The 21,092-nt window shown below is 43.4% G+C and overlaps 1 protein-coding gene across 4 annotated transcripts in view; it reads right to left on the bottom strand.

Moving 5' to 3' along the window:
• Positions 1-301: 301 nt before the first annotated feature.
• The window catches only part of fam13a (family with sequence similarity 13 member A), a 47,981-nt gene continuing 27,190 nt past the window's right edge, over positions 302-21,092 (bottom strand). For 2 of the 4 annotated variants that reach the window (XM_056408221.1, XM_056408223.1), the window contains 15 exons: positions 20,505-20,546; positions 20,221-20,436; positions 19,395-19,599; positions 17,022-17,080; positions 16,718-16,760; positions 11,485-11,629; positions 6,796-7,003; positions 6,562-6,703; positions 6,225-6,306; positions 5,928-6,133; positions 5,708-5,791; positions 4,946-5,041; positions 2,600-2,796; positions 1,706-1,807; positions 302-1,604 (listed from right to left, as the gene is read on the bottom strand). In XM_056408221.1, the coding sequence (XP_056264196.1) occupies positions 1,481-1,604; positions 1,706-1,807; positions 2,600-2,796; positions 4,946-5,041; positions 5,708-5,791; positions 5,928-6,133; positions 6,225-6,306; positions 6,562-6,703; positions 6,796-7,003; positions 11,485-11,629; positions 16,718-16,760; positions 17,022-17,080; positions 19,395-19,599; positions 20,221-20,436; positions 20,505-20,546 (1,951 nt within the window). In that variant the 3' untranslated portion in view covers positions 302-1,480. The remainder of the gene's footprint in view (positions 1,605-1,705; positions 1,808-2,599; positions 2,797-4,945; positions 5,042-5,707; positions 5,792-5,927; positions 6,134-6,224; positions 6,307-6,561; positions 6,704-6,795; positions 7,004-11,484; positions 11,630-16,717; positions 16,761-17,021; positions 17,081-19,394; positions 19,600-20,220; positions 20,437-20,504; positions 20,547-21,092) is intronic. The other 2 variants (XM_056408222.1, XM_056408224.1) reach the window with 1 other exon arrangement.

Here is a 21,092-nt window from a genome sequence, read left to right as displayed (position 1 = left end):
TATTGGACAGAAACATGTTCAACTTTAGCTTAGTAGCTCATTGTCTTTAGCCTACTTACTTTCATTATCTTTTAAATCAGCTTTATCAATAACTCAACCTTTTTTTAATGTGTTCAAACTAAACTTTGAATAAATATTTGACATCTTTAATTGTAAAATAAATATTTTGTGTACTTTGCCATTTCCCCCCCAAAGTACAGTAATTGATATTTGCAGCCCTAAAATGCGTATATTTTCACATTTTGTATTAAACATGTCCACATCAACTCAAGACACTTGAAGAAAATCCACACAGCCCAAAAACTTTAAAAATATGGTTTCATTCATATTATATACAAAATAGAAATACAATTTATGTACTAAAATGTACACACTCAAAATTCATTAAGCCTTGCCAGTGTTTACATTCAGTAAAAACGAAATTCACACTGATAAATCATCCATTTTGGAGAAAGAATGGAAAAATGTACTCGCTCACAGAAATGTAAACATACACAAGTAATCCATATTTACAAGAGAACCAAACCGGCTCAAGAGGATGACAAGGAAACGCTTTAAAAACCAGGGCTCTTAGCCGTCCTCCAGAGTCGTCGCACAAATATTTGTCTATGTCTATCAATGTGAGCAAAAACATAACAGTGATTTCAAAATGAGAAATAGCTTATTTGACAGGAAGTAAATGGGGGGGGGGGGGAAGCATGTAAATGCATAAAATATACAGTAAAAATGCTTAAGTAAGTACCAGTGATCACAAAAATAATTTGTAAGTTAGTAAAAGTATTTGTTTAATAGAGTATGAACTCTTTGTTTGTACTCACTGTCTTTGGGTTGTATTACAATTTTTTCCAAACATTTCTTTTAGTGAGCAAATACTCTAGAGAAGAAACAAAATATTATTTCAGATATTATACAACAGAAGTGAAATATAGAAGGCTTTTCATTTACTGAATACTGTTAAGCTGATTGAAGTTATACAATAGTAAAGTCTTCCTTACAAAAATACACATACATCTTGATTGCAAAAATCCTTCTTTCAAAATAGCAATAATAATTCTATATCTATTATTTTACTTAAAGGTTTTTCTTTAAGACTTCTACAGCAAGGCTTCAGAAAAATAACTTTTCTGTTCCAATAAAAACATTCAAAAGGATAGCAATAAATTATTACCAATCAAAGTGTGATTCTGAATATGTGTGTGCGTCTCGAGAAACGTCCTCGGAAGGGAACTTCAAGTGAAGCCGGTGACTTTGTGACGCTTTGAATCAGCGACACTCTGATGGGCTCAACTGGGCGCTCCGGAGGGAAAACCCAGCTGAGCGCCACAGAACGGATTAACAAGCGGACAGTTTCCCCTGAGCCACAAAACGCGAGCGTCACAGACGGCAGCGGGAAGGAAATTCAGATATTTAATTTCCTCCAGCTGGGTGAAATGTGTTTGACCGCTTCTCTGAAGTCCTTTGAGAGTCTTTTGCTTTCGTCTCAGATTAACTTTGTCGAGTCTCTTTTGCTGATGAGGACTTCCAGCAGCCGCAGTTTGGCTTTGACGTGCTTGTATTCGTTGTACTCGACTGCCAAAGGGGAGCGGTCCTCCTTCTGCACATTTCTATGGGAACAAGACAACAAACATTTAGAAACGGGGGCGGTTCAGCGGTGGAGTGCAAATGATGTGAATGTCTGTTCATTGCGCCTCTTCTGAGCTTTTACCTTCCGTTTTGTCGAAAGAACTGCTCCTCAAACTCTTTCAGGTTCTTGCGGAGTCTCTTCTTCTCCTCTCGGGTCTCTTGAAGTTGCTCCACGAGTTCCTCCCTGTAAAAAATATACAAAATAAAATAATCAAATTATCTCAGACAAGAATATTTACATTTGTTGAAGCAGCGGTGGAAGACGTTCTCAGATTTTTCGCTGATGTGAAAATACTTAATTATAGGTAAAAAAAAACACATTTCATTTTTATTTAGTTGACGCTTTTATCCAAAGTGACTTAGTCATACACCGTAGACACAGCTATGGGGAGCAATTCAGCGTTAAGCGTCTTGCTCTAGGACACATCAACTAGGGCTGTGAGCCGATCCTCTGATAGGAAGAAAGACCTAACCACTGACGCCCATGCTAAATATACTCAATATCAATACCTAATATTATTTTTTGAGACATTAGATTTTCAAATCTGATAGACCAATGTGTAAGTAGTGTTGAAGGAGGAGCTAGTTTAACTTATTTAAATACAATTAGGTCAAGTTTAGTGGTTCTCAACCTCGTGCTTAAGTCTCCTAAAGGGATTGCAAGATAAATGTGGAGCGTTGTGAGAAGGAATTATTAATATTCTATGCTACAAATTATTATTATCATTTTATTTCTCTATAATCTTTGCTTTTAATGTGAAATTATTGATTTTACTATTCTTGACTTTGCTGCTACAAGGCATTTTATAAGCTAATCATTTGTATTTGTTTTTACCGTAAAATCATAATCTGAAAAGTAACTACAGCTGTTAAATAAATGTTGTGGGATAAAAAGTACAATGTTGAGAAGTAGAAATGTCATCACAGTGTTTGTGTGAGAACAGTGTTGGTTGTCTTTTTCCCCCCGGTAACTTACGTGGTGGCGGAGTGCAGGTTGGACAGCCTCATGTCCGTCGTGTTCTTCGACGGCGATAGTTCGTCCACGGGTGAAATGAAACCGTCCCCTTCCTCCGCCAGGTGGTCCAGGAAGCCGAGCACGCTGACATCCGGTCGCTCCGTCACATTGAACTGTATCTTCGAGTCTCCCTCCTCCTCGGAGCCGTCCTCCTCCTCCTGCAGAAACATGAAGAGGTCACTCGGTGGCCGGAGGACACGAATGCCACAAAGGGCTGTGGCATTAAAATGCGATTGGCCGGCTTCCAGACTCACACACCACAGTGCATGAGGGGTCGTGCAGTATTAGTCACCAGTACTTAGAAATCATCACGGTACAGCAACACAATGCACTTCCATGGTCCTCGTTTGTGATCCATGTCCATTAGTATGTGTGGATGGAGTTAATGAAGGCGGTCAGCAAGAAGACACACAGTCCACCGAGAACCAACTTAAAGTCCTGAAACAACTACAGCCGGCAAAATACACAGAGCACAATGATTTAGTTCTTGATTACGGTTTTCTCCTAGAAACACATCTAAATGACTCATTGTGCTTTATTACAAGGTGGGTCTTACTTTGAGCTTTTACCATAATTCCTTATGGTCATCGTAGTTTCCATCATTTGATTTAATTGGACGTTACTCAACTTTATTAGTAATATACGATTGGATATTTGTATTTTACTTAGCAATCTTACTCGTTGGCATTTGTTTTTCATACAAACAAATATTTGGAGAGATTTTTGATAGTCAGAATTTCTCAAAATGTGTCAAACAATAATCCCATGAAACCATCAGAAATGGCAGCAGTACCCCCCGGGGGAAGAGTTCTCCTAGTTGGGAATCAGTGAACTAAACTACCTCTTCTGGTTTATAAAAGTGGTTTATGAACCATCATTGTAGAGCAGAACCATAATCTGCGATGAATGTTTTGGTAAACAGGCATCAGACTTCTCTTAAACAGTTGTGTGTCACTAGATCTCAGGAGATAATTTGCTCGGTACAACCATATTATTACTCGTAGAAATGAAGGCCAAAAAAATAAATAAATAAGACCCCGGGTTGTAATAATTCAGAATATATCCTTTAAAGCGCAACATGTACTTCTCAAAAATCACAGAGCGGTTCAAACAGCCGTTCCAGGCAGCTACTGATTCAACGTCTCTACGGGAGCTGGTGACCGGAAACAGGCAACCGCCCAATCAACAGGCAGCAATCAGGGTCATTAGAGAGAGGGGGGGGGGGGGGGTTAAATGAGGGGGAGGTTGGGCGAGGTGGGGGCATTGGAGCTGGCGACTGATTGTTCAAGCAGCAGCAGCAGCTCTTCACCTTGATGTCATCGAAGAAAAGTGCGGTTTCGCCCTCGATAATGGGCTGAAGGAGGGGCCCTCTGCGCTTGCTGGAAGGAGAGCCCTGTGGTGACGGTGGAGAAGGGGGCGTTAACCACGCTGAGGCGCTCTCGCTGGTGAGCAGGGCCGCGAGCCACGCTTCCTTCACGTCTTCACCAATTTCACCACGTCACCACCGCCTTGAATAGGTCCCAGGATTCAGGGAGAGGTCACTTATTTAGGGTCGCAGCCACTTCAAGCCCCGCGGTCCTCTCCGTGTGAACCACTTCAGCTAGAGCAACAGCTGCGTACGACAGATTTGTTTGTGCCTCTGTAAATTTACTTTTGACAGTTACCTTTTTCCTAGTATTTATTTTAGGTAGAAGAAAAAAAAGGAGGCATCAAAGAGGAGCTTGTGGGTTTAAAAGCTGGGAAATTGTTTCCGTCTAATATAAATGCTGCATCATAACCACGTCACTGATCCCCATTTGCATGATGGGGATTAAAGATAGTGTATTATGTAACAGATATATAGATTGAAAATCATATCTTAGATAATATAAATGGTTATTAAATAATTGAACACTCAAATATATGTTATGCAACTATTAATGCAACCAAGTAGCATCGACAGCAGCAAATGTAGTTTAGTTGGAGCAAAAAAGTCCTCGTCAGAGTAAAGTTGAATATTTTTACAGCGTCCGACGCACTCCTGCACTCCGCTGTTCATGATGTCATCTCCTGTGGACTCAATCTGCCCCCGGTGAGCTGCTTTAGGACAGAGGGATTCACCGAGCTGCCAAAGCCGGACCTAGAAAGGTGGATAACGCGGCGTGTGGCACGTCCGCCACCAGCTCCTACAGCAGCCACTAATCCCGACATGAGCTGGGATTACGTGTCTGCAGACGCAGCCACAACGCGTTGCTCTTTGACGCTCGCCTGTCAAAGAGCAGCAGGACGAATGGGCAGCGAAGAAGAAGAAGAAGAAGAAGAACTTACGATGACGGGGATGGTCGAGGCTCGGCACAGGATCTGCTTCACCAGGCGATATCTGTCGTACAGCGGCTTCATGATTTGCCTCTCGCTCTTGGTGACCTGAAGCAGCGACGGAGAGACACCCAAAGACACCTCGTTAGCCCAGCGCTTGCCTCTTCTTGTCCTGCTCTGACGAGCTACAGCGTGACCATCACACAAAATGACAGCTAACCCAGAGGGCGAACAACTCTTCAGCCCGCTCTCGGAGCGTGACGGTCATTCAGCACAAACGAGGGGCGCAGCGTGCGGGGGCGACAGGGAGGTCAGCTGCTCTCGCTGATATACAACGACACCAGCGGGAATTAGACGGCGCAATTAACGCGATTGGATTTCCGTCCGACATTAAACACAAAAAGTGTGTTTCGGCTCCGTTACAGTTCAGCCTTTCAGCACAGTGGGCCTCGAAATGTGGTTCATGCTCCCGTGACGACGAAGGTTCGGTTTTCTGACGGCACAAGTTGAGACTCATAAAGATAACATGGAACAAGAAGAAACCCTTTCAAACTTTCAGTGATAGCGACACACACACACTGTAAAAAGCTAATCACGATGCACACGCGCTGGCTTGAGACATTATTCACCCTTGACTTGCAATCTGGGTCACGATGAAGTGGTAAACAAGATGCTCTCATGTTTGGGCCAACATGGCCGGCAGGAGACGTGACATACAGTTGGCTTTGGCCTTTTCTTTGTGTCTGTGTGCGTTTGTTTGTTTGAAGGACTTACTGGCCGGCCGTGGATGCTCTCGTAGTAGAGGAGAGCTTTCTGCAGGGCCACTTTCTCCGCACCGATCTGCTCCCGTGTCATATCCTGTCAGCCGGGGTCAAGAGGTGAAACATCAGAACATTTCAGAAGGGCCTGATGTTCATAGCACTGTGAACATATTTTAACATATCCGTCTTTGTTTTGTTGTCCTTCTAAGAGTGGAGCGCCGTCACGGTCCTACCTTGATGTCCTCTGGGCGGTTCACTTCCTCTCGCTTCTCCTGCAGCTTCTTGAGAATCGTCTCCAGGCTGCTTTCCACCGGCGGCTTCGGCACTTTCTCCTGCTGGGGTTTCTTCTCCAGCTGCGAGCCGAAGCTTCTGGGCAGCGTGTTGCTGCGCTGGCGGGTCAGAGGGGGCAGGTCTTCCTCAGACATCATCAGCTTGTTTTCTGATGGGGATGAGGGGGACAGGAAAATATGAATGAGCTTTGGTTTGAGTTTAATCTCACGCCAGTCGAGGGCTTTTCGTTTCCTTCTTACCTTTTAGCTCTTTACGAAGCTTCGACAGTTCGTTAGCCCACCTCAGCACCTCGGGGTTCCCAGCTTTATCACTGTGGGAGGGCTGGATAAAGACACAAGCGAGAGAACGGATGAGAAAAGACTCTTTCACAATGAGGCAGCAGCAGCTATAATTATAGCTGACGTAACTATATTGACCATAAATCTTAAGTAGAACTCTGAGCAGGACTATCAGCCTTTTTAAAATGAAAGAGAGCTTCATTCTCTATTCATAATAACATTCAACAAATCACAGGAAAATGACCTTTGAGTCTGATTTTGTTATTTTCCATGTGGTAAATGAAACACTTGTACCCACCCTGTATTTACGCTCCTCTTCAAACCTCTCCTCAAATCGGTGGATCTTCTTCCTCAGCACATGGATCCTCTTTGTGAGCTGAGCGGAGGTCAACTCCTCTTTCTCGTCGTCGCAGGAGCCGAGAGACGAACTCCGTCTGCGACTGCGGGGATACGACGGCGTTGTTGTTGTTAATTTCCCCGCCGGCTCCTCCCTCCTGGCCTCCGCGTATGCCAACAGGTGTCAAGCGTTTACCTCATGAACGAGTGTGCGTTTGGTGGCGAGGGCGGCACTTCAGTGTCGTCTAGGTACTGCTGGCACTGCCCGTAGGCGTAGAAGCGAGGCGACAGCATCGGGTCGCTGTCCTCCTCGATGAGCTGGCGGATCAGACGGCCTCCGGCGTGCGGAGACAGTCGGGCCTCCTCGCGGTCCATGCTCTCTCTCTGCATTTGCGGGTACGGCTCTGAGAAGCACAGAAACACACACCGTGGTGTCAAAATGTGCCACTTCGATTGCGCCGCCGTCAAAGTGAAGAATGCAAACGCAAATATACTTGACACAAAACCAACAACAAGGACCGGTTTGGAAATGTGGCGCATGCTGGCCAGCAGACAAACACAAAGTAGAGTTACCATATTATGAGCATGCCCAAAAGCTATGTAGCGACAGAATAACAGAATAAGACACCCTCCAAAAGCATTTCATGAACTCCAAGTCAGGTATTATGTCAGGTACTTCATTTTGTATTTTACTTGTATACATCTATATCTTTCATCCCTGTTTTTTATATTTTATTCTCGTGCGTTTAGTTTATTGGTGCTGCTACTGTGACGACAAATTTCCCCTTGGGGATTAATAAAGTATATAGCTATCTATCTTATATCTGCTTATTGTATCAGAGTCCTTTCACATGGATAATGATAACGTAGTTGCTGTTTTTAAAATGCCTGATGAGTAAAAGGGATTGTTATTATTGGCTGCAGATAGCATTTTATTATCCATTAATCGATTAAAATGCTGATTATTAATGTATTCCTTGGATCCCATCTGGCGACGTGACGAAGCTGCTCTCTCTTTAAACCGTTGTAGGACAAAAAAACAAAAACAAACTCGACGGTCACAGATGTTGTTTTGAAACTGCGGGTGAGACACGCCCATCCTCCCTCTCTCGGGTCAGTCTTCATCCTGGTAATAATCATGCCTGGTGAAAATAGCCACGCCGATAGCCCTGACAATCCCTGGGCTATTAATACTGCCGTGCTCTCCGTGGGATAATGTCAGGATGCGACCCCTGTTGAGAGGTACAGCGTTTTGTGCGTTTAAGTTTCCACTCTGCATGGCGAGAAGTGAACCCAGTCAGCATCTGCCCGCGCACGTGTGCATGAGAGAAAGACTAGACTGGCAAAGAGCAGCGCGCCCTGTACTCATCAGAAGGGGAAACCTCGAGGGGAACTAGATCAAAAGATTTCGTGGAAAAAAGGTGGGAACCGTAAACATCAGCGACTCGAGGAATATGCAGAGGAGGCGTTACACCGGGAGGAGCGATGGAGGGAGAGCAAACAAGCTCGGGGGGGAAACAAACCACCGGCGTAAATATTCAGAGTGTCAGAAAACACACAAGGAAATATGCTAAATATGATTTATTTCCCCAGCTCTGCTCGCGCGGGTCCTCCTGTACTTTTAGGTAGACGTGCAGCAACTCTGGCATGTTGGCGCTCGCCCACAGCGGCAGGTGGGACTCCAAATTGCAGCGGCTGTCTTCGTTTGAGGTCTATTATCTAGCTCAGAGTGCGGAGCGGTGTCGCTGGCCACCGAGGCTCCGTGGCATTTGAAATTAATCCTTTAAATCAACCACTGGCTGATGGTTCAGGATTAACTAGACTAATGAAACAATGCCAGTTTGCCATTTCACGAAAGGTTGCTCTGTATGTGTGTGTGTGAGACGCCCGCCACAATGTTCCAGATCATTCCAGCATGTTGCCATGCGTGGAAAAGGTCACCCAGACAGCGTTTTCTCTTCCTTCCTCTCTGAAGATGATGCAACATCACACTGACCGTCACAACAACTTGGATGAAAAATGGTTTGGAAATCAAGGAAAGGGGCGTTAAAGAACGGAGAATCTAGAGGAAGAAAGATGTAAAGGCCAGGAGGACGGAAGGGAAAGTCAAGAGAGGACCAGCATGCATCCTTCTTGTTGCAGTCAAAATAACAAGCCTCACCCGAAACCTTAATCAACGAGTCATGTGACTCTTCCTGTTGTCTTTCCACCATCGCTGGCAGACGGACAAGGACAGAGCAGCAGTAAATATCAAGTCACCGTGACAGGCGCTGGCACAAAATGTACTGGGACAAAAAGGCCTCCCACCATTGCCACCCGCAAGCCCATTTCTACTGTATGACACCGTTATGTACAGTAGACACACGCAGCGCCGAACGGCACCATCGCACGGCTCCATTCTCTTCGGTTCTCCTTCGTTGAGAATAAACATTGCGGCGAAAAACAAGTTCAACTTTGCACAATTGCAGTGTGTGCAAACGCACGCCCTTTGAAGCACGAGTGCTTAAAGGGCGTGCGATTGCGACTGTGTTTGCCATCGCATGCTCCTCAAGGAGAAACTGGATGTATGAACTGCCTGTCCCAACCAATCATGCAGGCGCACTGTGGCATCCTCAGTTATGCAAGAATCGGGACAGAATGTACAGGAAGGAGATTCAACGAGAGACAAAAAGACGAGGCTAAAAAAAAAAAGCAGGCAAGTGATCTGCTGCTGAACGTCTTCATAATATCAGTGCACAATAAAGACATCTGGATTGTAAACTTGCTTAACCCTTGTGTTGCCTTCGGGTCAATTTGACCCGATTCAATGTTTCACCCTCCTGTCGCCTTCGGGTCAATATGACCCGATTCAATGTTTAACCCTCCTGTTACCTTTATATTTACTAACATATTTTACCCTTGAGGTCAATATGACCCCAGCTATTAAAATCTCCAGAAAATTATTAGAATTAATATTGTTTTCCAAGTTTAAGTGTGAGGTACTTTATGTTTGTTTGTTGACTCCCGAAAGAACACCGACATTAAACATTGAATCGGGTCAAATTGACCCGAAGGCAACACAAGGGTTAACAAACTGCACAAAGCTACCCTCTTGCTACTTCCTCCTTCAAGACATTTTCATTTTAAACTAGAATGGGCACTCGGTAGAGCGCATACCTTCTCATATCACAAGATTGGGCATTGAATTATGAACATTTTGGCATTAGTTGCATGCCAATTGGATAAAAATTGGTAAAGAGAAGATGTTGACCTTTTCATGACCTTGACCTTTGACCCGATCGATCCCAAAATCTAATCAAATGGTCCCCGGATAATAACCAATCCCACCAAATTTCATGCGATTCGGTTTAATACTTTTTTACTTGTGCGAATAACACGCATACAAATAAATAAATACATGGCGATCAAAACATTACCTTCCGCATTTTCAATGCGACGGTAATAATAACAAGCGAGCACAATCAGAGACGTTGTGTACAGACCTAACCACACCTCTGTACAGTAGACAGACTAAACAGTTGTTTGGCTCGGGCACAATATTGAATTACTTCACATGCTCGTGCTGCAAATACAAAAATCCAGCAGCAACAACAACCACCACCACCTCTCGGTGTTGTTTTCCCCGTTTCACATTTGGCCACCAGAGAGCTCCACAAAACATGCAATCCTTCAGCTGCAACCATGAGGTTGTTAAAGTTGAGATTTATTGCACGGAATAAATTTTGCTCGGAGTGCCACAACAAACCGGAAACAGTGGCGGTGGTTGTGGGAGTCGAGACCAGCGTTTGCAGAGGGTGGTCAAAACACGTGCCAACATGTCCTTTAACATGTGACTGTAAGAAATGAACCTGTTGGCTGTCATTCCAGGGAACACCGCCACACACACACAAACACACCTCCGCTATCAAAACAATCACAGGCTACTGCAATTTTGCACGATTTCCTTTCTTAACAACCGCCAACACTACTGCAGAAATAAACACGATCACAACAACAGACTCGAACCAGCAGCGTGAGAAGGCAATGCTCGGGACTATTTCTGCAAAGTCTGCTTTAGAAATAACAGCATCAATAAAAAAAAGGTAATGAGAGGCATTTAAAAAGTAGATCATTTGCAAAGCTGCCATTGAATGCAATAACGAAAAAGTGAGAGTGACAATAAATATTCTCAATTTCATTTTTTAAACAGATGGTTTATTTTTATGGAAACAAATAGTTTTATTTAAAATGTTTTCAAATTCTTACTTGGATTAGTAAACTCTCCAAATGCAAGACACGTTTCCACAGCCGGTCCACTGATACTGTTATCACCATCCAACCTCACATCTAATGATTAATTTCTGATTTACAGCAGCAGCAGAAATTCATTCCTGGCTATAACATTTATTTATTTTTAAACACCGTTTGCTCTTTAAATAATAATAAAACACAAGAGGAACTCTACACTTAGCCTACAACTTCATATTATTCTCTTGAAAGATGAATTCAAGATGCTAGGTCCCCCATGTGGTCTAATTCAACAGAAACAAAAACAACACACCGACTGCAGTACTGCCTTCTCTTCCCAGCCAGGCAAACAAGCACGGTGTGTTTCAGATATAACGTTAGCCGTTTAGAGAACTTAAGAGGATATTTTACTATTAAATTAAGCAGCAGGAGGAGGCGGAAGAGGAAGAGGTGGAGGAGGAGGAGAAGCAGCAGAAGGTGTGCAGCTGCCACCCAGACACCCATGTGCAGAGCTGGGTGGAGGGGGCAGCGAGTGGGTTGTCCGGGCATGTCTGTGTGTGTCGCAAACAGCACTGGGTCTGTTCGGAAGTGAAGTAGCAAGTGCAAGAGAACAATCTAAGCCCGCGAACAACAGCTGGGTGGCCGAAAGCTTATTTACCTCCCCTGTTGTTTTCCTCAGTAAGCGCTGTCAGGTCCAGCCGGGGCACGTCCTCGTGGTCCGGGTCCGAACCTCGAACCTCTCCGCCGCCGACCCTCCCCGTGTCACAAGTGACGGGCGACTCCTGAATCTTCATCCTGAACGTCTGCACAACCATGAGAGTAGAGGGAAAGAAAAAGAGCGCTCAACGACGATGACCAGCCCCGTGAACATACGCTTTAAGTTGAGCTGCACACTCCCACAGCCCGGCCCAGCCCCCAGAGAGGGGGCTGCTCCTGATTGGCTGAATCCGTGGTCAAAACATCCGCCCATCTGTCTTTGACCGTGTGTGTGTATGTCTGCATGTGCGTGTTTGTGCATGACTGTAAGAGCAGGGAAGGCTTGGCTCCGCCTTGTCTTCCACCCATTGGAATCCCTCCTCCCCTCTCTTGTTTTCTCTCTTTACAGTAATCCTCCATGCTTTCTCTCCTCCCATGATGTATGTATTCCCGCCCCCCCTCGTGCGGCTCTGGACTTGTTTGTTTCACGGCAGCAAGAGCAGAGGGGCGGGGTGGAAGGGTGTCGGAAAGGGAGGGAGGAGAGGGAAGGGAGGGGGAGACCCAAAATAAGCAAACTGATCGTGAGCCTGCACACGTAGGCTGACAGGGTGATTCAAACAATATCTCTCCTTATCTGCCTCTCTGCAGACCAAACACCCATCTTGGAGCAGAGGGACTATGTGTAAGCCTCCTTCTCCAGCACCTCATTACTTGCTCCATTTCCTCCTCCTGTTCACCCATCATCCTCATCCTCATCATCCAGCAGCAGCTTCTCCTCTCGGCCTTTCCCTCTCAAACTTTCTCAAACTCCACGTTGCTTCACCTCAAAATAGTGCATTCAAATTCTAGCGTAACATTTAAAATACAAATGCACTCAGCAGCTCATGTATTTAGAACGCGTCCACGGATCACGAGGCATTAAGGCCCATGGGGTCCCATTTCCTCGGCCTGGGCGTGGGACCAAGCTATTTTTAGGAAAGAAAGATCAAAACGCACTGCTACGAGATGGCAGACTGGGAGGGGGGCAACCGCCCTTGATTGTGTTTTGTTTTTTTCTTCATGACACTAAGTAGTAGTAATTGTTGTTGTTGTTGTTGTCAGCAGTTCCATGTGAGATTAGTGGGCAACAGCCTAATTAGTCTCAGGTGTGTGCTCCTGTGCAGCAGCGAGGCCAAAAACAAGGGAGCTATCGCATCTCCTCGTATGCAACAGGAGAAATAACATTGATGTAACGGGAATCGTTCGTGGCATTAGTGCCGAAAGAACACACAGCTCGTGATCAACAACAGCAGAAATGTCCACTAAGTACCACTACATCTGGTCATCATTCACCATATGTTTACAAACATGACACCACTCATCTTATTGATGAGTTAATTCATCTTAATTCTTTTTTTGTTCTTTATTTCCCCTCACGTGGAAACCAATTCAATTCCACGTACATGCATACGCTCTATACATATACATCTGCCATCATCAACGTATTTTGTTTCTTTAAATACAAAATGTAATTAAATAATAGAAAAAAGCTCACACACACGCACGCACATGCACACATGTATATATGCATTTTTATTTATTTTTAATTTTAATTTTTCTCAATACTCTGACTTTATGATGTTTTGTCCACTGTTTCGTCGTCCTCTAGGTGTTATGTCTATGTATTGTCTTTTGTCTAATAATAAAAAACTCAATGAACATTCAAGATCATCATCACAGATACACACACACACACACACACACACACACATTTACTGCTCAAACAAAACAAAATGTCAAGTATTTTTTGGGGATAAACTAATGTTTTTAAGATCAATAAAGATCCTTCATGCTCAAGTAGTGAATTCACAGGTGTGTTGATTAGCCAATTAGCACCTTGTTGAATGAATCAAGAAGAATTCACATCAGTGAATTCCAGTGTTACGTGGGCAGATTCCCAGATATATAGGCTTTTAATTACATCCTGGTTTATTAACATAACAGCAGTCTGTTCTCAAGCAACGTGTATTCATCAGAAAGTTTTTGATCAAAGAAGAACGTTGGTGTTAATTGGCTGTTTGTGTCTGCTGTGTTCTGAACTCGCTGCTTGTTAGACTAATGCACTTCATGTGGCTTCTTGTTAAGTGCCACCATCACGCATTTAAAGTATCGACTCATTAGGCCTTAAAGCGGAAGAGACCACCGGGTGAATGTTATGTTCTGAGTGTCAGAGGTGAAAGAGGTTGAATAACATCTCATCACATCGTGCATCCATAATGGTGTCTGCTTTTTTTTTAGACTTCAAAAGGGGCGGAAACATTTCTTCAGCAAGCTACACTTTCACTGTCAAATCCTTTTATATGCAAATTACTCTGGACATGATTTTTAGTCCGCACACTCTGAATGACTGAACTGTGATGAAACACATCAGTGCTGGTGTTCATTTCTATCTTACGAAATTCATACACATTTGCATTTATTGATTGAAAATGGCTTACAGTGCTATGCAATGTTTTAAAGCAGCCCTAATTGCGCAAAATTATGCAGTGGGTGCACTTAGGCCCATAATTGGGGGTGCACTTACACTATAAAGGCAGCTTGATAAAAGACTTTTTTTAAGTTGATGATTCATTTTTCAGCTTGTTTGACCTGATTAATCAATCTCTGAATCACTATAGCATCAGTGAAGAGAGAATACAAAGTAAACCCTCCAAGATGTTCAGAGGAGTAACACTGTGGATTAACGGCAGCACAGATGTTACACGATCCCGCTGTGTTCAGATATCATTGAGATGCACGTTCCCTGGACCCCGGCCATGCAGCGTGTTCGCTGACACACACTGGAGCCACGATTACATCATCATGAGATGGTGCAAAGGAGGGGTGAGATAGACAGAGCTACTGTGTCTGTGTGTGTGTGTGTGTGTGAGACAATGATTAAGCTGTGTTTGAGGAGTTACACACAGTGTACACAGAGAGGAATTTAAGGGGCAATTTAAAGAGAGAGCATATAATCTTGGACACACACACACACGGTGTGGAGGATTTGGCCTGACATCCAGCTTCCTGTCTGATAGCTTTGTTTTCTTTTTGCCATACCGACTACTTGTGGTGAAGCTCTCTCCACACACTCATTTTAAAACACATGCACTCAGTCATTCCCACTTTCTGAGGTGAGCCATTTTGCAAAACGAAAAAAAAAAGTAAGTCACCAAGTAAAAGACCATATCAGCTGCAAAATAAAATCCACGCTAATGTTGACGGTGGCATATAAATGATATGTCAGTGTGACAGTTCTCTTTAAAGACAGCCAACCTGACCTGCACATAAGAGCTGCTTGAAAACTCTGCAACTGTTTTCAAGCAACATAAGAAATGTTTATGTTGAGGGTACAATATGTTCTGAAGGTGGGTGTGTTTACAAAAAGCTTCAACAAGACACAGCCTGACGTACTAAGACATGTAACACAACAGCACACTGAGATGAAGGTGTTGTGTGTTTCAGGTTTAAAAATCTTGTGAAACAGACATGTGAACCTGAGGAAGTGTTTGCCCTGAAATATTTTTTAACAACTCTGAATTATCCATTCATTCATCCATTATTGTTCAGTTCATACAATTTCCTTAAAAATGTGTCCAATTTTTAAAGGTTATTATCTGTTCAAAACACAAATATATTAAGTTATACATGGAATTTGCACCAAAATAAAAGAAAATTCTCACTCACATTTGAGAAGATGCGAACAACAAATGTTCTGCATTTTTTGCTTGAGAAATGACCTGAATTGTTATACAATAGTTAAATAATATTCTGTCAATCTAAGAATTGGTTAAACAGTAAAAAACAGACCTCATAAAATACTGTTAGTATAAGTAAAATTAACAGCAGGTATACTCTAATAGTATGTAATTAAAAAACATAACTTTAACCCTTGTGTTGCCTTCGGGTCAATTTGACCCGATTCAATGTTTCACCCTCCTGTTACCTTTATATTTACTAACATATTTTACCCTTAAGGTCAATATGACCCCAGCTATTAAAATCTCCAGAAAATTATTAGAATTAATATTGTTTTCCAAGTTTAAGTGTGAGGTACTTTATGTTTGTTTGTTGACTCCCGAAAGAACACCGACATTAAACATTGAATCGGGTCAAATTGACCCGAAGGCGACAGGAGGGTTAAATATTGAATCGGGTCAAAATGACCCGAAGGCAACACAAGGGTTAAATGAGCCGGAGGTGAAGAGGTCACCAAGCTGCACATAGAATCAGTCGATTAATTAATCTAACGAACTGCAGTTTATCGGAAGACAAAGATGGTCTGCCGGTAACACCCATGTCTGTGTGATAACCCCGGACTTCAGTGACTAGCTGAGCGGCTGTTGGACCAGCGTCCTCTCAGAGCGGCGCCATGCCGGCTCCAGATGGCCGCTCAGTAGCAAAGTGTGCCGGTGGCGGCTGAGCTGCAGCCTGAGCTGCTACCAAAACCCATCTGGGCTGCGTAGAAAGAGATCCGCCATATTTGTATTGGCTGATTCTGTTCAGTGGTGCTGGTCCAGATTAAAACTGGAGACGAGCAGAGGGAGAAGGTGACTTGTTTCATTGTGCTCTCCCAGACAACGCAACACAAAACCTCCCGTGGTACAGACTTTCCACAATGTCTTGAACAGCTGGCTGAGAAACAACTGTACCTCTGTGTACGAATAACGGTGGGAAAATCCCTTTTGCAGGAACTCTGAAACCTCCATTTGTTAAAAATTGAAATTGATGTTATGTGAGACTGCAGATGAGTTTCTGTTTTCAACTACTTTTCAACTGTCTGGAGGTATTTATTCATTTTGCGATGCATTTTTTAATTCTGCTGTATCATTTCAATTTAGCTAAACAAAAGAAGACCTTTGCCCAAATAGCACAGCCTGAAACTTGAAAAATAATAATTTGAATCGGGAACTTTTAAAAGAAAAGTACAAGTCTGAGCAAACTTTTGATACGATGGGAACTTGAACATTTTAGAAATGTGGTGGTGCTGACACATTTAAGTCACAATCCAAACAGTATTGAGATTCAATATTCAGACCTTCCCATTCTTTCACATCCGTCTCTCCAAAACATTCTAGACTAAATTTTCTTTCCAGTGGCAGAAGCAAAAAGAAGAGGACAGAGCAGAACTGAAAGACACCGTACAACCTATCGGACAAATGGAATCTCGAACTTACCTGTTGGGGAGAAGAAATGCCATCTTTTCTTGAAATGTCATTCCTAAAAAACAACAATAGAGAAACCACTTTAGCAAAATAACCTTTGACTGATCACAGCAACTCAAGATAGTGTATCTTCCAGTCAGCAACCTCTTGCCCGCCCACACAGTGGATACATAGACATACATTATATATCTGGGCTGCCTGTTTTTATGAGATAAAGTGTATGCTATAAACATCACAGTGTGCCGAACAGATTGCTTTAGATAATGTCAGGCAGTAGCTTATCAATGTAAAGCAAACATTCAGGTATTCAGCTTACTCATTGTCAAATGTCTCCATGTGGTTCACTCCGGGTCTCTCACCAGCACCTTCCTTGAACTGGGAAAAGACACAATTTAAACATGAGTGATCTTCAGAGCTGATTTTATGACCAGTTTTCCTATCAAAATGTTACATAATGTGTTATGTTGCATTAGCATATTTAATAAAAACAATGATAGCGTTCATGAACCTTTTTGGATTTTCATATTTAAATCTTTCAAAGGTTTGTTATGAGAGATTACTTGTATTATTCAGCAATATTCAGTAAGTCTTGACAGTACGCTCTAATTTCTTCTACTCTTGATATGTAAAACAATTTATAAACAGAGGCCTACAAAGTACTTACACAATACTGATATGTAAAGATCACTTTAAATTCTTGCTCATATTATATGAAATATTCATGATCACTAATTTTTTTGGACTTAATTTCACTTTGTTTCATATTTCATGACAATGCATCCAATGGTTGTTGAGGAGTTTCACTCAAAACCACAAATATGAACCTCAAAGTTAAAGGAAAACTAGGGTGACTAGCGTGGAATAGTGTAAGTTAATCATAATATGTATTTACTATTCAATAGTAAACTACCTGTACACACCATACACTTTAATTGACTTAGAACACATGCTGTATATATTCCATCATGCTGTGCTGCTGTACAATAAACAGTGGCAGCAATATCTCCCCAGACACTCTCACATCTCCTAATTACCCTCCATGTCTCTTGACATAACACGCTCATATGCTGTGTTCACACCCGCCAACATCAAACCCCTGCTGTCAGCCACTCAGCGCCGCAGTCGCCTGGCCAATCAGGATTGTTTCAGCTAGCATATATAAAACCTAAGTGTGCCAGGGCATCTAAATTCATCTGCCCCGTTACATAAAGTTTCGGCACGAGGATTCAGTTGAGTGCTGAACTTTAATTTAGCACAAATTGATTGTGAGCCAGGTGTGAATAATAATCTGTCTTGCTTTCCTGCAGCTGCAGTGTAAGAAGAGCCGGTGGAGACCGGATCACGTGAATGAAGCAACACGGTTCACGCCATGTCCTCCTCGAGCTTTCACACACTGCTCGTACAGAAGCTACGATACGACTGTTGGATATGACTCACTGCATCTCGGCTGCAGGCGAGATGTAGCTGACAAAGTATTTCATCATCTGATCATAGGCCTACTGGTACTCGAAACCCGGATGGTATAGGTATCAACTAGGTATTGGGTTTCAAATAAGGATTATTATCATTGATTAATCTCATGATTATTGCTGATAAAATGTCAGAATAGTACAATACTAGTACTTATTTTGTCAATCCAAACCCCAAATATATTAAATTTCACATTTGAGAGAGTGGAACCAAATTATATTTGGTATATGTCTTATAAACTGACTTCTACACTTAATTAATTATCAAAGTTTTTGCCACAGCTTCCGGTATCTGGTGCTATGGACATGCACATTAAGTCGGGACTATAAACCAAATACTTGTACAGTATATACGACAAATTTGTAAAATATGATAAAATAACTAGAAGGTATGGTCTGTTCTTTTCCAAATCATGAGAGCAGCGTCTCTACCTGTTGACCAAATCCTCGCACTTCAGTATGGAAACTGAAGACAGTGAAACATTCAGAGGTTAGGGTTACAGAGAACAAGTAAAATACCAAAGTAACATTCATTAACAAAGTGTTTAAGTGTATTTCAATCATTTCCTTTTTACATGATACACATACTGAGCACTCAACATGTGCTGTCGAGTACCCGCAGGACAACAGTTGACAGGTCGCTCTCTGGTGCATCGTCATCTTCGGAGGATAAAAGCTGCAGCTAATTGTGCAGTCGCAAGTGGCCCTTGAAAAAAAGTGGTTTATAATGAGTGTGCCGTGTTGCGTCTTACAAGCGGCTGAACAATGAGAATGGCAGGGAGCCATTCGGCAGCTGCATCTCGCTTCCCGTCATCTTCCAACTCGCCGCTGTCCACATTTAGTGATTCTTGTTAACTGCAACTGACAATTATTTGCAGTGAGTCAGAAATAAGGACGGGAGGTTGAGCCGATTGATTGAACAACCAATCGACATCACAGGTGCATTGGGGGAGATAATCGGGGGTGATGCTGGTGATGCTGTTGTTGGCCGCAATGTTAGAATTCACTGCGATCCAAAGTAGCCGAGATATTGGGTCAAACAACTGAGGGGGGGAAAAAAAACGGTTTTGGGGTTATCCACGGACCTCCACAGTGAGAGAAAAGATGAAAGCCACAGAGAAAGAAAGCTGTCCAAAAACACCAGTGGGGAGAGATGCTGTCAAGATGGTGACAAATCCCAACGATGGGAAGAGGCGAGGAGAAAAGGCGAGATGACTCACCGTGTGGGCGTCCTGGTTGTCTGTGAGCTGCACCAGTGTCGGGCTGTGTTTGCACTTCCTGGGTTTGGGGGTTCGCTCGGCGTGACCACTCTGGTCTTCCTGTGAGTCCACGCCGCCGCCTGTGTCCTCCGCCACGCTGCCCGAGCTGCTCCCACCGCTCAAGGGGATGTTCTCCTTGTTGGTGTCTGCTCGGACGGACGCAGCTCTGCTCTCAGACGGAAAAGAGGACGGTGAGGAAACGAGTGATCGTCTGTTCTCATTGCACACGTCTTTATCCGTCTGACATTGGGTGATATGCTTCAGGAAACTAAATGCCAAGGCCATGCTGATTACTCATTTACATGTGCTGTTTAGCTTTGGTGCCAATTCTGTTTACTGTCCACGGTCTTGACATTTTCCGCCGTCTTTGGACTGGATGCACTCCTCTAATCCACGTCTCACTCTCAGACTCGAGCATATCTCCTTCAACAAGGATTAGTGTCTGACTGCGAGGACTCCGTTGTTATGACTGTGCCGTGTCTCGGTGGACGAGCTTCCCGCACAGAAAGAAACCATACAAGTGTTTACCGTCATTGAAAACGCCAACTGGAAGTAGAGGCAGTGTAGTGAGAAACTGAGGTCAGGCTCTATGATGAACGCCATCTTACTGTGCTTTACCGGGACAGTATTATTTTAAAAAATCCTTCCTGCCTGTCTTTTTTCCCCCTATTATTATTGTTTTGTGAGACTTTCGCAGTGAACTTCAGTGTTGCAACTCAAGAGAAACCGCCACCAATCCCATGCTGGTGCTCTCAACTGCCAACATCATGACAGCAACTCGTTGTACCCGTTTCTTTCTTTGTGTCGTTGCCCCTCCTCCTGTTGCTCTCTCTGGCGTCGACGTCTCTGTCGGGCGGAAGGCGTCGTCGCCCTCGGAGATCGCGGACGTAGCAACCGCTCACAATCCTCTGAACTTTCATCCCCTACAGGGTTTCCATCGAAGAGGTGCTGCTCCACCGATGAACGAATCGTCCTGTCCAGAAAACTGAAGGACGAAAAACAACTTTAAAAAGTAGAAAATAATCTATTATCTCGAAATAAATTATGAGCACGGTAATAAAGTGAACCTACTTTCCCACATCTGGTCGGAAGTGCACGGGAGAGCGGTGGTTACTGAAAGAAACACAAGAGGGGAAGAAGAGTAAGAGCTACGGAAACAGGTGGTCATAACAGGTCACTGAGCAACGCTGAAGCCCCCCAGGCTCTGGTTCTGGCCCTCGGTGATCGAGGCATCTAGTGTGCATGAGTGAGTGCTAACTTCAGCTGTGTCAGAGCACAAGTAGGTCCTCTGACTACCCGTCTCAGTCTGACAAAAGAGTGTGTGGTCAATACTCTCCATGCTGATCTCTGGCTTCATCGATATCTTTCTTCTCGACAATCACACGGCATGCTATCTGCAGTCATAAGCAATGGCCGTACTATGTGGGTGTGCATCTATCTAACTATGTAGAAACATATACACTGTTGGCAACTGCTCTTTTTCTCTTCTATTACAGTCGAGGACTGTTCTTATCAGAAATCTTAAGAGCCAAAGTACCATTGTCAGGGATTCGGTTTCTATTGGTTTTGCGATAGAGATTTGCTATCTGTCTATATTCTAAACCAAATGAGTACAAAATACTGAGCAGTAAATCTGAGCACCTTGTACAGCTACCTCAA

This window comes from Pseudoliparis swirei, chromosome 24, assembly GCF_029220125.1.
Source record: "Pseudoliparis swirei isolate HS2019 ecotype Mariana Trench chromosome 24, NWPU_hadal_v1, whole genome shotgun sequence".
Taxonomy (NCBI): Eukaryota; Metazoa; Chordata; class Actinopteri; order Perciformes; family Liparidae; genus Pseudoliparis; species Pseudoliparis swirei.
This window is presented reverse-complemented; position numbering and strand designations above follow the sequence as displayed.